At 39.5% G+C, this 18,385-nt stretch overlaps 1 protein-coding gene across 3 annotated transcripts in view; it reads right to left on the reverse strand.

Moving 5' to 3' along the window:
* Positions 1 to 1,064: 1,064 nt before the first annotated feature.
* Positions 1,065 to 18,385, reverse strand: part of C6H14orf132 (chromosome 6 C14orf132 homolog) — a 35,467-nt gene continuing 18,146 nt past the window's right edge. For 2 of the 3 annotated variants that reach the window (XM_053980938.1, XM_053980937.1), the window contains exon 2: positions 2,983 to 3,438. In XM_053980938.1, the coding sequence (XP_053836913.1) occupies positions 3,214 to 3,438 (225 nt within the window). In that variant the 3' untranslated portion in view covers positions 2,983 to 3,213. Of the gene's footprint in view, positions 1,195 to 2,982; positions 3,493 to 18,385 lie in introns of those variants that run through there. The other variant, XR_008437645.1, reaches the window with a different exon arrangement.

Below are 18,385 nucleotides of genomic sequence, written 5' to 3' on the forward strand. Positions count from 1 at the left end.
CAAGAGGCAACATATTTCACAGGACCATACCTGTGAAACATCCACCACGCAGCCTCTGCTCCATTCCCCTCTGTAGCTTCTCTGAACTTAATGATTAATTAGTCCCCTTTTTCAATGGTTTAATTTAAACCCTTGCTAACCTCCCAGAAGGGAGAAGTGGTTGTAGTGGACGAAGCCAGAACACAACATCCAGAAATATAGTGTGCATATTGTCACTATCAAAGTAGAGCAGAGCTTGAACCAGCTCTGGCCACTGCAATTTAGAGATCTTCAGTACACCTGACAATATTCCACACAGACACTCACGTGCAGTATCCTTGTACCTGCATCCTAGAACCAACTTTTTCTCCCAACAGAGGAGCTATACAGTTAGTGTGCAGTTTAACTACGAGACAGGAAATGCCTGCACTTGCTGCTTGCACCCAACTTGCCATGTCACCCTGTCAAGCCAATTACTTAAATTAAAGTTTTGTCTGGCTCTTCTTGACAACACAGCCTTTAACGATGAAAATATGTATGATGATGATGATCTGGATGCAAGAGGTGGAACTCATTGTTTTCCAACACTCCTGCTATTACTATCAGTTTCACATGAAAGTAGGGCATTTTCTTCAGGAAAAGCAACACAAAAGTGTCACTTAGTTTCACTAGCAGAATAGTGGGGGTTTTTTGCTGTTCCCACTCTAATGCTTTTCTTCATGGTTGAAGAGTTCAGTCCAGTGCTCTGGGAGAGAGAAGCAAACATTGCTAATTGCACTAAGATTAATATTCTAGGAAATTTAAGCAAAGAACTCCAGTGGCAAATTCATTAGGCAGCAGAATAATCCCACTGGGAAAGTACCATCATGTCAAACTGCTTTTAGTCATGGTGGAAATATTTTGCTCTTCATGCAAAAATGCTTGCAGGATCTGGCCTAACTAGACAGCCTGCAGAAACAATGAAGACAAGTCCATGAGCAACTGATACAATTACAAAGGCAACAGAATATCAGAAAATGGTTGGGGACAGTACATTACATTAAGCAATATTTTCATGGATCCTACAAACCAGACCTTGTCCTGCTCAGTTTTTCATTGGAAAATTCTCTGCAGCTTTCCAACAGCTTCCCTTCGGCTCAGCAAGAAGAAGGAGGGGTGCAAAACCAAACAAGGTAGACCTTTTATGCAGCTCCTCTGCTTTTCTTTGTCCTGTGACTATGAAGGAATGAATAGCTATTTTAGGAAATAAAAATCATATTTTTTCTATCATCCTTAAGACTAGAGTTATTTTATTGGACAGAATTTGCTTTATTTCCCTCTGCTCTTCCAGAACTGGACTTCTCAAACTTTTTCCCAGTATAGGTCTTGTCTGTCCTCAACCATATTCACAAAATCCTGCCTCCAAACAGGGAAATAACAACACAAAGAGAATCTCATAATTGTTTTTCTCAGCCTCAAAATAACCTAATTTATTTTCTCCCCACTGCTAGTTCTGTTTGCATCTTTCCTAGCTTTAAAGGACAGTTCATAGAGAGGGAAAAATATACACAGTGACTGCTGAGTGGTTATAAATACTGATTTGGGGCATGCTGCTTTGATTCAAGTAACTGTCCACCAGCCCCGCAGGAAAATGGGTTTAAAGAGAAAAGTGGAAAATCCAAACCTCTCTATACATTCAGCAGCTCATAGCCCAGCCTCAAGCTCAGTGGCAGGCAAGTGTCAAAAATAGTCTCTGTTGCTGCAGACAAGGCTTTCTGGAACTAGGGTATTAGCTACATGAGACAGAAACCTAGACAGTACATGCAGACATAGAAGAAGAATTTGTCTGCCGCTCTCACAGTGCATACATTTCATGTATTGTTGCTTAATTTTTATGGGGGTGAAGGAAGATTTCCAACAGTGGTGATTTTTTTTTTTCTTCTCTCAAGATTTTACAATCTCTCAAGCAAGGAAGGCTACAGCTTGTCTTGAAAAGATACAGCTCTTGAAAATGAACTGCCTGTGGAAAAAATGCAGTAAAATGTTGCCTCTCAGTGGAAGAAATCCAAAGGATAATCAGAGTCATTACCTAAAGCCAGCTATAAAATAAAATCTCTTCCAAGGCCCTCACCAGAACCAAGAGATACATTAATACTGAGATATAAGCACGTGCACATCTGACACTTACTACTTTTCTTGTGTTGTTTCTACCCCAGGACATACATGACTCTTGAATTCACCCCTGCATAAGCAAAGAACCTTTCTTTCAATTTTATCTTTCTCATAGACATATTCACTACTAATTAGGCTTTACAGTTTTCCCATCATTCTTTCAGTACATTAATAACCTTATGAAAGCACACAGCTGCTGTAAGAAATCTGGATTGAAGTCATTGAGATGAGAAGTGTGGTATTAGGCTTTTGTTTCCTGGAAGGGATGCATATACAAACCACTGCAATCCAGTACCTCTAGACAGAAATGGGAACTTGTGCTGCTACTCTGTGTATCATTTTCTCCTCTGAAATTCAGAGGGTCTGCAGAGCAGCAATAGCTGTGCCTCCTCCTGAACAGCAGGCAGGTTCAGCATAAATTTATTGATTACCAGGTCCAGTTACTGAAACTGGAAGGCAAAGAATAGACAGCCTGCATCTGCCTGTCATGACTGTGAGACTGATGATTTTGAATACAGCCCAGGAGTCTACAGCCATGCTGAAGACCCACACATGATGAACTTAGACTTCATCAGAACTGAGCCAATGCCAACCACTTGGTCTATCAAGGAAATTAAGATGTCCAGAAAACATGATCTGGAACAATTCCATATAATGTTATATCACAGTAAAAAATGCACAAAAAAAAAAAAAAAAAAAAAAAAGAAGCTGACAAACTGCAGAAGAGCTGCTAGAAAAATCTACAGTAAAAAATAAGCACTTTCTATATAAATATCTCTCTGTATTTACTATACCCAAGTTGATCTCTCTTTTATTACATTTCTATACAAAACTGGTATTGGCTCTGTTCTCAAATAAAGCTCTCACTCCACACAATTTGCATCCAAACTTTCTGCCATCAAGACTTAAGATGATTAAATTGCATTTCATTTCCATGACTGTGGCAGCACTTAATCAACAAAGTCTCTAGTTATATGTATTTATATAGATATACATGTATATATACACACATACATACATACATACACATGACAAATACTGCTGAAGATTTCCTTTCTTCCAGTGTTTGTAGTGACAGTCATCCTAGAAGGTGAAGGCATACACCACTCCCACAACCACAATATTTCCAATTGTTGCTATTATTGCAATCCATAACAAAATGGCATCATTTGAAGAACGGGATGTCTCTTCTGGTGGATTCTGCATGGAAGAAGCTGCATGGACGTTGGCAGATGAGTTAAACAGGGAGTACTCTGTACTAAAGTCCTCGTTGGGTGAGTCCATAAAGGCTCCTCCCATAACAGGAAGCTGTGAAGAAAAACACGGCAGAATCAGACTGAAAGCTAACATCTGCTTTTGCATTGTCTCAAAGTTATTATTAAAGACTAACCATTAGCTAACTTGCAAAATTACTGCGATTTCACGTACATGGTGCTAACCTGCCAGGAATGTCACAGACTATAATATTTCTCCCATTTCTGTTGGAATCAATATTATTGAAGAAAACCTATATATAATACATGCAAAATACAGAAGAGCTAACATGCAGGCTTCAAGTCAGCCTAAGTAATCATATGCATTTAGAAGAGATACCCATATACACAAAGCACTCACAAAGCAGAATTTTAGTTGATAGCAACAGGATTGTTTTGTGTTCACCAGCAAAGGTATCATGTCTTGCAGTGGCAAGACATTGCACAAGCACAGTGAGGATCTGATGCACAGAATTTGTTCTCCTCTTACGCATCACTCAGAAGCAAACTCTTGGTTTATGTAGAGATCATGTAAAAAGTTCTTACTGTAAAAGAGGTGGAATGTACTCAGTGCACTAACTTCACTTGCAAAACACACTACTGCAACAATCCAGGATTTATAAATCGATACAATGGAAAACTTCAAACTGGATTTTGAAAGGCTCCATCACAATGCAGTAAATGGCAGATTTCTAAAGGTTTTCCCACACCAGACTTCTCCTACTGGGAAGGACAAAGTTTCTTTGGTGCTCTTAGTGGATTTCTCACCAGTACCAGAAAATGTTCTGGGTAAGATAACAGTTACTTGATACACTATGCAAAAGATAAAGGAAGAAGAAACTGTTTAACCATGTCCTTTTACATGTTCCAATTGTCTTCCCAACTTCATCCTAGATCGCAACACATATTCTTCAGGGTTCAAGAACTATTTTACCTCTACATAGTGGTATAAAATGACATCCTTCTGCAAATGAATGGATTCCTCATTCAGGCAAGAGAAGGATACCTACTGCAGTACAAACTAGATACCTACTAGTACAACTAGAAAAGGTTCACACAAAAGCTTTTCACTTGCATCCTTGTCCCTTGTATATTTGGGAATGCAGAGCTGTAAGAGTCTCCTCTGACTCACTCAGTGCAAGCTCCTAGTCTCATGTAAGTATAGGACATTGTTTCAGAAAATGCTGCAGAACATCTATTTCACATATCTATAAATGCTCAGGGCACACGTTTCTGAATATCCTATAAAAAAACATGAGCAGTGTGGGTATGGTAAAGCCCAAGTCTCTGCAGTACTCTGTGAGGACTGTAGTACATAGGTAGACCAATGCACAAATTTATTGGATAAAAAAAAAACCCAAACAAAGTCATATGTCTAAATCTCTCTGCCAAAATTCCATCATGGCATCGATGATTGGTTTGATCTTGAGCAATGAGTAAAACCTAGACATCAGTGCATCCTACCTAGATTCCCCTTTCAGATCTGGTGGGAGTCCATGGCTTCAGGGAAAGCTGAAAAATGTCTGGGAATATTGTCCTTAAGAAACACCCTCACTGCAACACCAGCCAACCTTTCCTCCCTCACAGTGGTTTCCACACTTCTGCTGTCATCCTCCAACCTTTAGACACAATCTCCTGTTTTACACCCTATTAGTAAGTGCCTTTGGGGTTTTGGTATTATTTTTCACCTTTCTCAATAGGGCTCTGTTCTACTCTAACTTCAGCACTACTGAAGTCACCACAGCCTATGAATAACAGAGGAACAGGCCTTGCCTTCCTTCAGCCATACCACAGAAGGCTGCTATACCTTCAGCCCTAAACTGGCCTGTCAAATACTCACTGGGCTGAAAAATCATGTCTTTTAGCACCCTGTTCTTCATCTCCTGCATCACATTTTGATTCTCTCAGTAACCTCTCCCTTTGGAACCAAACTACACCCATTCTGGCTGTGTGCAGCTGTGCTATGGAGGCTGCTGAAATGGACCAGCATGTGAAGATAAACCATCTCTCCTCTCTACACTGGCTGTAATCTATAGACATCACCAAAGACTTTGAGAAGTCTGAGAATGAAGTAATTTTTTTTGCTTGTCATGCATAAGGTTTTACAGAGATATAAAAGACAGGCTCTTTTTCAAAGCTGACTGCTGAACAAATTTCATCTGTACTAGAAAATATCATGTCACATTCAAAATTAAACAGAGAATGATGAAAGACCACAGTGGATATGTCATGCTACCTAATCCACATTAAATAAAATTATCTTTGATATCAGATATGATTAGACAAAAGCAGTTTACAAGAAACCAAGCAGAAAATTGCAAAAGTAAAGTCTGATATGTTCTCCCTGCATCTAAGATTTTTGCTGGCAATTTCAACAAAGTGTAGTTTAAAAGAGAGCAAAAGCTTCCATTTCAAAAGCCCAGCTTGATGTTTTGAATCCAATTCCACTGGCCTTTTTTTTATGTATTGGGATATGGAAAGCATTTCTCAATTTAATCAAAATTTCTTTTTATGTAGAGATTGCCATAAAAGGCAGTTCTGACTTCAAACAGAAGTGTATTTATGCAGCGATGATGCTATGTAACAGCTACAGAGACTCTAATTAAAGATCTCTGCTCCAAGTGACAAGAATACTTTTACCCTATGAGCAGCAAAATGCTCAACCAGAGGTGCTTGCCTGCTTAGCAAATAATTTTAAGGCAATCAGTATTTAGGACAGTCAATTCTGCAAAATCTTTCAACTGAATCATCCCAAGTATAGAGGTATACACATGTGTATGTGCCCAATACGCTGGGAGGTCATAAGCACTGTTCTGCTGATCGATACCTGGGTTTTGGGCCACACATTCTGTGCTCTCAATGAGTTATTTGAAATTACAAGCTTCCACCCTGTTAGTTCCCCTGGTGCTGTCACAAATGCGGGAGCATCCATGTACAGCACAGCTACACAGCATGCTGTAAATTATGTCAAATCTGAATCTCCTTGTACCGTCTAAGGCTCAAACAAGCTGTCTGCACCATCTGAGGGGAGCACATGGCGAAACAGCTCATCTGAATCTCTGAAAGGCTTGAGGTGACCTGGTGTAAAGCACTGACATTCAGCACCTGGCACAAGCTCTTTCTGTAAGACTGACTTCCAGTTTTCCTGTTTGTAGGTCAGTAGCACTTCACCACAGATCTGGAAATAAACCTTCCTGCCAATTTCCCATTTGCAAAAATAATCTCTTGCTAAATGTGCATTTTCCCCTTCTCACTGCTACAGCAGCCTCACATAAGAGCACAAGAAACGGCCATATGGTGTCCGAGAGAAAGTCCATCTCCCTTGGGTGTTAGCTCCAACAGTGGCCATAAATAGATGCTTAGGACAGTAACAGCACAACAGGAGAAACATGTCTGCTACTACCCCTTAATAACTCACAGCCTCTGACTGTTTTCAGCTTAGGAAGTTCATAGGCCAGACAATATTGCTATGGATTTAATACCTTGCAAAGAATTTTGCTACCATGAACTTGTCCAGATTCTATCTGAGCTCATCTGAAGCTGAGCATCCTTCTCAATCTGGCCTCTTGATGCCACTTAACAGTCAGCCCAGTGATTAGAGTCATGTAAATCATCCTTGGGAGATATGCCATCTCTCCACGGAAGAGAGGGATGATAAGTATCAACGGCAATCTATCTTTTTGGTAGATTAAATTCAGTGAAATGAATCTCATCCTCAGTCTTGATGTCTTCATTCTCCCTTAAGGTACAGTATCTTCCCTCTGCAATCTTATTTGAGATTTTACATTAAAGGCTGTGAGACCTCCAGACCTGATACCAATGGGAGTTGTGAAGTGCTTGTGATTAACAGTAGGCTAAGGACAGAAACCTGCAATGCTCTCTGTGACCACTCTATTTTTCTACCTGTGCCTCTGCAAAGCAAATATATGCCAATTTACATCATCCAAAACCTTCACCCATGTCACAGCCATTACAGTGACCTGCAGTCTGTTTTAGCCTCAGAGGGTATTTGTAGTTCAGGCAAGGCTGCCACCCTCCCCAAGAGCACTGGATAAGGAGGCCAGGGCAAAGGGTTAACTGGGAAACGTGACAGTGAGGGACAGGACAGGAGCAGATGGCGAGGGGTAATGCTGTAGCACACTGTTTGGAAATGAAACTCCTTTCCTAGTGACTGTGTCGACATTGTTAAGTAGCACTAATAGTACATCGCTTGCTAAATGGCTTCTGGGACTGGCAAAGAAAGAATTGAAATCATTAAATAGCAACAGGCAGAAAACCAAACAGCAAAATGTCAAGTGGTAATGAGAACACCCACGACGCCGAATACCTCCCACTGGCATGCTTTGGGGTCACGAGGAGAGCAGGCTCTTGAACAGTTCTGTGATACACTTTCTAGTTAGCAGAAAAATCCTATTTTATAATCAAAGTGATTCACAGGAATGAAAAACAGCATGTCAGGAACCAGTCACTGATACCATAAGTACGATAGCATTCTTTAGCAGCATCATATAAAATCCATCCATTAGCAATAACATTGCTCCATTTCTTTGAGAATTGGGTGTCTGACATTTTTTATAGTCAGCTAGAGAATTGTGACACTTGGCTGCTGTTACCTTGTTGGGAACCCAGGTTTGGCATAGATATTTGAAAGCATAGCTGAATCTTCTAGTGAGAAACTAAGAAACCTCAGCAGCAGCTTTAACAGCTCTGCTGTATCTTTTCCCTGGTCTCCCAAGCATCACTCCAGGAATGGGATGCTAACAGGTGAAATGTCACCACAGCTCAGGTGTTGATTTGTAAAATCCGTGTTCCTACTTCAGAATATCTAACTTTCCAGTGTTTCTTTTTTTGTAAATTCCAGATATAATCTTTTTACATGATGGTATGATTTGAATACATAAAGTGAAATTATTATTTCCTTCTGCCCTTGTAGATTTCCTTCTGCCCTCGTAGATTTGTGTCTGAAAACATTCCACCTGCAGTCATAAATTCATCTAACATAGTTGCCAAAGGCAGTAGCAATGTATGGGTCCACAAATTCCTAATAACAACATCTTAATTCTTAAGCTCTTTTTAAATAAATGTTTTTTACTAAAGACATACCCCATATGACCAGTATTCTGCCCACAGTAATTCTCTTGTGTCTCACAGAAAGATGCATATATATTCTTCCTATCTAAAGCATGCACTGTAAATGAAGATGTCCTTTTGGCTATTATTGATTTACAGGTAATATCTGGAGAACCAGGTTCTTCTGTTCAGTTTGCCAGAATATCACCCTGCTGTTTAGAATGCAGACTGGGAGCACAGTGACAATCAGGACTTGTTCTATGTTCGCTGTAAGTGGATTCTTTTGAACACATTAAACTCACACAGAAAATTAACCACCACCTAAGGCAATCCTCTTTAATTTAATTAAATATGTCTAATTCTGAAGAGGAAGATCCATGAAAATGTTTTATGCAGTTAGCTTCAAATTCTCATTTTAATTGATTCAGATTCCTGCTTCACCCTGAAATCACAGTCTTAGGTTGACAAGCTTAGAAAAAATAGCTGCTTATTTTCAAAATATAGTTGTCAAAATGTTCACCCTACCAGTGGCAATGGAAAATTTTCACTCCAACATGGAGGCATCAGGATTTCACCTGTTATTTTAATCTTGTTAAAAACTTTTAATTTTATCAATCTCTGCCTTTCTTCCAATCCATTCTATTCCTAGGACCTGTGCATTACTTCCTCCACCACTTTCCGATCCATGCTAGGCTAGATACAATGTCTTTGTCCTTTCAGATGACAGCACTGTTCAAAGTCATTCCATATCAGCAGTATCTCAGATGCTAGAGGTTTGAGCCTTGCTGTTGAATCACACACACTAAGAGCTGCCTTGATCAACAGATGTCTAGATGTTTAGGAAGGAATAACCCAAGATGTTCCAAGATGCTGCAGCAGACACTTCAACTCTGAGTTTGCTTTTGGCAGTAGAAACTGGTTTCCCTTAACTGAGGTATTCCCACAAGGAACTGAGCTCAGCTAGATGAGCTGGCCCTAAGCTACTGGTTTTATGAGCACAGGTCCTGTGCAGGCTGCAGCACCTCTCTGTGGAGAGCTCCCCTGCTGAATCAGCTGCAAAAAAGCAGTGTAGACAACTAGCATGAAGATAAGTGAAATTTTCACTCTCATATTTCTGCACAGGTAGCATCCAAGATACCTTAATGATAAACATGTTGTGATTCCACTCCTGCAATTTACATCTGCCTAGTGCCTCATTGAAATAGCTTTTTTTATTTCAAAGAACCCTACTGTTTTAAATGATTATTCTCGACCAACTGCTGTTGGATTTCATCTTCCAAGTGCATAAGACTAGAGAACAAACAAAAACCTTTTTAATAAAAAAGCTGACAGTAGCTGACAAGTCTCAAAAGGATACAGAGAAGTTTCTCATACCACCCCTGATCCCAAAAGTTCCTCCTCTCTTTCCAGCCAATGTCAGCAATGATGCATCAAGGAAAAGAGCAAGTTTTGTCAGCATTGAACAAAAATTCAAATTTCCATGAAGAAGCCACAACTCTAAGTCACACATAATTTGTATTGTGAATCTGTATACCTTAAATTGGAGGGAATGGTGAGTATAACAAAAGAGTGCAGGGCAGCCAAGCACACTGTGCTTTAAACTATCTGAATGTACGTGGAACAACTAAAAAAATGCAGCACTAGCTGACCTTCTATATCTAATCCAACTGATGTTAATGTCCCTTTGTGGACATCACAGTGGGGGAGAATATGTCTGGCCCCCATGTACAGTTACAACTTTCATGCTTTCAGGAGAACATGACATAAAAGAAAAATATAAACAGAGGGACGCAGAAAGGCAAGCATTTATCAAAATGGAAAACCTCAGTGGGAGGCTATAAAACTAACCATCAATGTTATCATCAGTAGAAGCTATAAAAATCTGTTTACACTTTCTCAAAATGGAAAAACAGAGGACACTTCACACCATGTGTAGTCATACTGGGAAACTCAGGGAGAACAGGAATTCCTTTAGAGATAAGAGCAATTTGCAGAGCTGGAACAGTTTAACACAGAACGTCATTTTGGAAGAGCTTCAAACAACAAGACCCTTAGTTTAAACTCTTCTAATACATGAACAGAAAGAGATACTGATTATCTCACTTACTGCTTCGAAAATTTTTGGCATTGGTGACTTCAAAGCCAAACTACAGGATTTAACTAGACTTAATTGTCTCCTGTTTTGATCCAGGCTGGCAATTTCTTTCTGGTGTCAAGTTCCTCTATTACAAAAACTACCCTGAATTAAGTAAACAAGCAAGCAAGCAACCAACCAAAAAAATAATCTTGGGGGGAGAAAAAGAACAGTACCTTGGCATAATGTTTTGATGTCCTAAGGGACAGCTTTTCTCTAAGGACAGAAGGCTGTATCACTGACAGGAAGCAAGCACACAGCTGCCAATATCAGTGGCAGTTTCAGTTCTTATGCAGAGAGTAAGTGGCTTTCCATGTGCCAGAGGAGTAACATAAGCTGATTGTAATGGCATTTTGTATCTGCTGAGAAAAAGGCATTCCCACTGTAAACAGAAAAGCCACATTATGGGGTGTAAGTGGAAAGTCAAAGAGCAGAACTCAAGAACAAATGTATTGGAAAATAATTGAACAAATCCTAATCCCATTTCTCAAAGTGAAAAAGGGCTGCTTAGATCATTCCTCCACCGTAATCTTTGCAGCCGTGTTCATCTCTGAGAAAATGGTGATGCCTCATTATCAGTTTGGTGATGTGGCCAAGATTCTGGGTAGCAAAGAAAGAGACTGACCTTCATATTATTTTGATTTTCCTTCTGCTCCCTCACCCTTAGCCTAACAAGATGCTCAAGCTGTTCTCCAAGGTGGGGGGGTGTGGAGGGATGTGTGGAGAGATGGGAATTCGCAGCCATTCACAACAAGGAAAGCAATGACACAATTTCAAAAGTAGAACTACTTTGAGATGAAAAATTGTGTAAATCATTAGACTTCAGGCATGGGCAAAAGTAACAATTTTGTAAATTGCTGTATCCTTCAGTATTTTGTAATCAGGATGCTTTTTACAAACACTAAAATAATTTTAAGGGCCAGGTGTTAGGAACTGGAACTAGGAGGATGCAGCATTTTGGACATCATCTTATTCCTGTAGAGGAAAAAAAATAACTGCACAGAAATTCCTCTATGTTGCATATGCTGACCACTGCTCAAATCAAAGCCCAGGAGCAATAAAAAAATCTTACATGTTCCTCCAATCCCTGCTACACGGCCCATGAAAAATTAATTGGCTGAGATTTAACTAAGCCATACTAACAGGCTTAGCTCTATTTCATCAGAGAAATTACTTACTATTCCATGTAGACTCAAAAGCTTTCAAGCCTTCCTCACTATAAATCTCATGTATCTCACGTAACACGGTGATGGCTGTACTGCAAAGACAAGTTGGGATACATTTATCTATTGAGAGAAGTAATTACTACCAGTGCAGCACTGCTGTACCTAATGATGTGATATAAATGCCTCATTTTCAGCATCTTTGAGATAGCCACCTAGAACCTATCTTCAAATACGATAAGAGTTAGGTCACTGTAATAATGCAAACACACTGGGAAGAATATTATTCTATGATGACTTCCAGCTATTAATTCTTTCATTGAAAATACTTGCAGGCATCCAATAAAAAGCCTCAGAATGGAAATTAAAACAATTTAAGAGATTCAACTTATTCCATAAAGATTATTTTCCTAAGCTTATATATTCTATCAGAGTCTCTGGAAAAACAGCAGAGAGAGAAAACTGGCAATGATGTGTGCAATGTTATTTTGGCTATGCAGCATTTTTATCCAACATTTTTTCCTATTATTTTTTTTTCTTTCCCTTTCATTCTTATGTTGCATTACATCTTCACAAACAAAAGAGTGGGGAGAGCTGAGAGAATATTTGAGGTATCTCTCTTATGCCTTATGTAAGGCTATTTTTGTAAACATTTTTGCTTGCATACTTGGCACCTAGTTCAAGACACACAACAAGCCTGAGAGGCAACAAAAACAAGGTATTCCAGTTGAGATGAACAAAAAATGGAGAAATATCTGACACAATCCTCTTCATGTCTAGAGATGCTAAGGGTAACAGCCAGCATAAAGAATAAGCAAAATAGAGAGCTGCTTCCAGGACGAAAGGAGGACTGCCAAATGTCCCTGCTGCATGCACTTCATTTGATGGAATACCAACATGTGTCAGGCTGGCATCCATTGTGATCCCATCAGGTGTATCAGCCTCAACATATGGCTTGAGCAACCTACAGACTACACATTCTTCTCAACTCATTCTGTAAGTAGCAGTTTATAACTAAAGAGGCAGAATTTGCTTAAAAATTAATCCTATTCCCTTGCATTTTTTTCTCATGAGTGAGCCAATCACACATTACACAAGAGAATAAAAATTGGAAGGTGAAATAATGTTGATGATTTCCTAAATTCTATATTTGAAGAGTAGTATTCACTGAGCTAAGAAAAGTTCCATCCAACATTAACTATTTGTTGAATACCATGAAGAAATAAAAGCTCAATCACATGTCAATCTTGAGTGCTTAAGAACTCAGTGCCACCAAGCAAGTATTTAAATCATCTTCTATGATTTACTGTTCCCACAGCAGAGCCTGAGGAAGAGAAGCAACATGTGTTTCTCTTCCCCTTTGGTGCAAGATCAGCAGACATGACACAAACAGAACTCATAATGACTTAAAATAAGCCTGGCTCACTTTGCTTTGAAGCAAAAGAGAAGCATCCATATGGGACATTTCACTGCCTCTTTGGGGGGGGCAGAAACCTTCATCTGTGTGAGAACAGCTACCATCAGAGCCAAATATTCCATATGTTCTCACAAGCCCAGATACCCACAATCCAGGTTTTGCTTGTGTACTAGGACCATCAAGGGATGATTAAGTGTGGCTGAACTAGACAGCAGCTGATGACAGCTTTATCACGCCAAACAAACACAGAACAGCCAAGCCATCTGTGTTTGTGTGCTTATGTTTAAGATTGTTCAAACAGTTCAGAGCACATTACAGAAAAATACAATAAATTATGCAATGATTCTTTCTAGATAACCCTGTCTATACATGTATAGGCAAAATAGCACTCCTTAGTGCCTGACATACATAGAATGGGTACAAATCAATGTTTAATTTATTATACTTCTATTTGTAATTCAATACTTGTGCTTTGAACTCTTGGGGCTGCTCAAGATAATTAAAGCCATAGATATGTAACAGTTTTCCTCAGGAAGTAATGTTTTCCTACCCAAAAGCGATTTCTGTAAAAGCTTGTTCAGTTATTCTTGTGTTATGGAAGGCTGAGCAGGGAACAAAGAAAATAAAGTCAAAATGCATTGTATTTGCATTTTCTTCTCATTTCACTCAGTGGAACATAAATTATGGAATCACTGCTGGTCTGGAGAACTGGAACAGTTGAGAGATAAGTGATTTGGTATTCTCATATGCCTGATGGAAGATGCAAGTTCACACTCCCCTGGTGTCTTAGGATCTCAGGATGTTTGGAGAAATATTTTGAAAGTACATAAACAGGAGAAAAATGTTATTGTCCCTGAACTCGACAGCTGTTCCTGAGTATGCTGCAGTTTAGGTACAGAAGAAATCGCCCCACCAAAGAGTGCACCAGTTGAAAATCTTTCAGGTAAAAGGTTTTGAAAAGTAATCAGGAAATGGGCTGGCTCCAAGGTCAGGTGAGCTTCCTCCACAGCCTGAGTAAATGCACAGACTCCTCTGCAAGCTGAAGGTCAGAGCCTTCTGAACTTCAGATGGTCAAAGCAGCAAAGCAGCAACACAGCTACAGGATACCTTGGTGCTTTAAGAGACAGGTTCACATTGAAGCAAAAAACATACACCCATGGAACTTTAGACATTTACACATGCAATTTTGTATGGCATCTTGCACCTACAGATGTGATTTTAAAATAACCCATCCGGCCAAAAGCAGTCTAAGATTGAGAATAATTATCAGCTATGGGAACACAGAAAGTAAGGTGAAGTATCAAGCAAGTGAACTGCACCAAAATCCAAAACTCTTGCTTTTTTAAACCCTTAGTACAAGACCTACAAAAACAGTTAGGGAAAAAAAATAAATAAAGCCTGGCAGAAGCACAACACTCTCAGCCCCAGGAGATGTGCACATGCATGGCAGTGCAGTTCCCAGCCCTTGGCTGGGTTCTTCAGTCCAATCTTATATATTCAGATAATGAACTCCCTGATCTAAATTATAATACTCATGCTGAAGTTTTATAAAACCCATGCTGAGATTTTATTTATGATCCCTTTGAACTCAACTTAATTAAAATATCACCATCTCATTTTATCTAGGCAGCAATGAGTGTACCATAAAATGATTAAATGATGGAGGAGACAAAAATTGCAGCATTCACACAGATTTTCACCAAGGAGCCACTGGCTCTGAGACAGGTGCAGCTCAGTTAACAAGAGAGTTTGGTATCCCTGCATCATTCAGTGCAGCCTTAGAACTTAATGCAGCACCTGATAAGGGAGACTTTTTAAAGAAAAGTAACAGGCAAAGGAAATTTCATTGCACACAGCCTTATAACACTGAAGGTTTCTGCATCCTGGGGAGAAAGAGGGTTCTCTCTCACCCAGTGGCCTGACAGGTACCCATCTGCCACAAAGGCACCTTCCCCAGCCACAGGAAACCTGAATTGCAGTTCAAGCCTTTTTCAAGCTGAGCATCACTCATCAAAAATCCAGCACAGAAATATTAAAAAGCAGCACGGGAGTCATTCAGTAAAACAGTGCAAATATGTAGTACTTGCAAAAATGCAAGCATTCCTCTCATCTTTAATCATTTCTATTTTGAAATGTTGGATTGAAGATCTTCATTTCAAAAATATCTCCAAGAGACTTGTGCATCCCACACCACCATTCTATGTCTTGCATGAATAAATCCATAACACAATGAGGCACTGAGAGCTCAGGAAGAAAATTCACAAAGAAGAATTATTACAATGGATGCCACAAGAAACAATTAAAGCCATCAGCAAAAAAAACAAACAAACAAACAAAAAAAAAACAAAAAAACACCGCAGAGAGGGCTCAGTTCCACCTGGTTTCCCCCTCAGAGCAGCCTCTTCAAAAATATTCTCAAACTCACCATCCAGTCAAAAGGATTTAGGGATATAAATTGGGCATGAAGAGATCCCTTGATAAGACAGCTATTGCTGTCTATTGGCAGTATATGGAAAGGTAACTACATAATCTTAAGGCAGTGCACACAGTGCTTATTTGAAAATCTGTTCAAACTTCAAAAATGTATCTCATTAGGTGCTGGAATAGGAACATATTACCTACTCCTATTTAATGGTATTTCCTTACTTATTTCCTACTCATATAAAGTTTCAGAGTTGCAGTAAAATTGAAACATACATCTAAAATGAACTACACAGACCCATTTAAAATGTAACTAAATCAATAAACTAGTAGTAAAAGGAATAGGAGAGAAAAATGAAAGGATTTTTCAAAAGTAATTAAAATTTTTTAAAGCAGTTCTGCATTTTAGAAGTGCCCTGAAAGTCATGAGTGTAATATGAATGACTCTACTTGGAAAGCATAGTCAGAGGGATAAAGACACATTAGGTAACATAGAGGTGACCATAATAAACAGATGACCATGTTCACTCAAGATAAAATGAAATCAAGTTAGAAAGTTCAAAACATTTGAAAAAAACAAAGTTTTCTATGTATTTGTTTCTAGGGCTGAACTCAGGACAAGCTTTTATAGAGTTTTTCCAAGGCCTGAGTAAGATCTTCGCAACATGGATGCTGCTTTGAGTGTTTTCCTCCTAAGACAATTCAATAGCTGAACAATTGTCCCTTTAAACCAAACTGGAAACCCCGCTGTGAGACATTTCCTGACTAGGAAGACTACATCATCAATCCCTGCATTGCATCCTACCAAGTACCACTTACCAAGTTAAGACATTACATATTTATTGTAAAGTGTATAGAATTAATTACAAAATAAAACCACATTGAATCCATCCTGTTGCTCAAAGAACATCATGGAAATATAACTGATAAAATACAATACATCAGTGCAAGATGTCCAGATTCAGAACAACCTGAATCCAGAAAGTATTCCCCTTGGAAAGAACTTGAACACATTCAAGAAGGTAGAGTTTCATTATCCTGAAGGGAATCTCTGAACAAACTTATTTGATCCAGCCTGTAATACAAAACACAGTTACATGAAACACCCATACAATGAAAAAATGCAGCAAAGTCAAACCCCTCAGAAGGACCTCAAGAAATGTCCCTGTGATCCCTAAGAAGGACTGGGTCCCAGTAAATAAAAGAGCAAATGCAGCATGGTTAAACTTTAATTATATTTGGCTCCCTCAAAACAGATGCTCACAGACAGATTTCTGTTTCACCCACTAATGACTGTCATACACAATCATGTCACTGATTTCAGAGGGCTGCAGGGTTTGCACGCTTGCAGGCAAAACCGACAAGACACAGCTAAAGAATATTCACAAAATCCAACACCCTGCTTCATCCAACAGGGATATTCAGCCACTGCAACAGAGGTAAGAGAACCAGACTGTGCTGTGCTGTTTCAGGAAGGGGAACAATTGTCAAACTGCTGGTGTCTGTTACAAGCAGTGGCCCTCCTCACTGTGCTTGGGAGGCAACAGTGTGCTGCTCCTGTTCACCCTCTGGTCTGGGGTCCTGGATCATCACATACTCATGAAAGGATAACACAGTAGTGATATGAAAAGACAAACACAGGTAGGCAGGGGGTCAGAAGGAAGAGGTGCCTCACAAATATGTGCAGGGCTTCCTTCTGGAATGTCATATGTGCCTTGGGTATTTCACACTGTCCCAGAGTAAACCCCCTCCCAAGAAATCTGTTTTTCTGATTACTTCAGATATGACCCCCATCAGATTTAGAGTGGGCCTTGGTCAACTTCAGCTTTCTGTTGCGAGATCTACGAAGAATGTGATGGGAAATGGAAGCACTCATTCCCAGTTTGAGGCTGTGTCTCTCAAGCTTGGGTCTTACCAGCTCAGATGAGAACCCATCAAAGTGGAATTCAAGTGTGGAGCTTGAGTCTGGTGCTATGCAGCACTGCTGTCATTAAACTAATTTCATTCATTTTTATTAAAATCAGCTTGTATTTCTTGCAGCTTAAATAGAGAAGTAAGAGGAAACAGAAACAAACACTTCTGTCCCAGTCCTTCCTTTCTGGGGTGGACAGAACCCTAGTGTGACTACACACCAATTCCTACATACACATTAGAGTCACCACTGAGTTTAAACACGTTCTTCACGTACAAGGTAGAGATCAGATCCCACCTGTGTATCCCAGCTCTGCCCACAGCAGCACTTTCCCCCCACAAGGCACTAAATCACTCTAGCACCAAGATAATAAAACCACTGCCACCATCTCCAAGGTGAAAGCAGAGCCTAGATTTTGCAGAAGAGTAAGCTTCCACCTCTCAGCTTCCATCATAACCCATTTCCTTCTGTAATCCTGTAGTGCAGGCACCATCTGTTTCCCCAAAGGGAAAGTGCTTGCTCTTTGAGGAATGTAGGAAAAAACTGAGGTTTTGAGAACACCACAAGCACCCCTTGTACATACTCCCTGTAAATCTCACCAATACCCATCCTTTCTATTTCAAGTTTCTTACAGTTGTACCATAAGAAAAGAAAACAATAAGGAAAATTAACAATTCATCCAATTCTTGATGATCTGATGGAGAAAAAGAAGAAATAAAATTTCTAGAAAGCACAACTCATGACTGAGGAAATATCACTGGGTCACTCTGGCCATTAGAATAAACCATTACCTTTCAATGAAAAGTACAGTCCATATTGTGTTGAGAAAACCCTTATCTATTACTTGGAACCAATTCCTGGCTGACAATTGATTGTGACCCACAA

Source organism: Vidua macroura, chromosome 6, assembly GCF_024509145.1.
Source record: "Vidua macroura isolate BioBank_ID:100142 chromosome 6, ASM2450914v1, whole genome shotgun sequence".
NCBI classification, from domain to species: domain Eukaryota; kingdom Metazoa; phylum Chordata; class Aves; order Passeriformes; family Viduidae; genus Vidua; species Vidua macroura.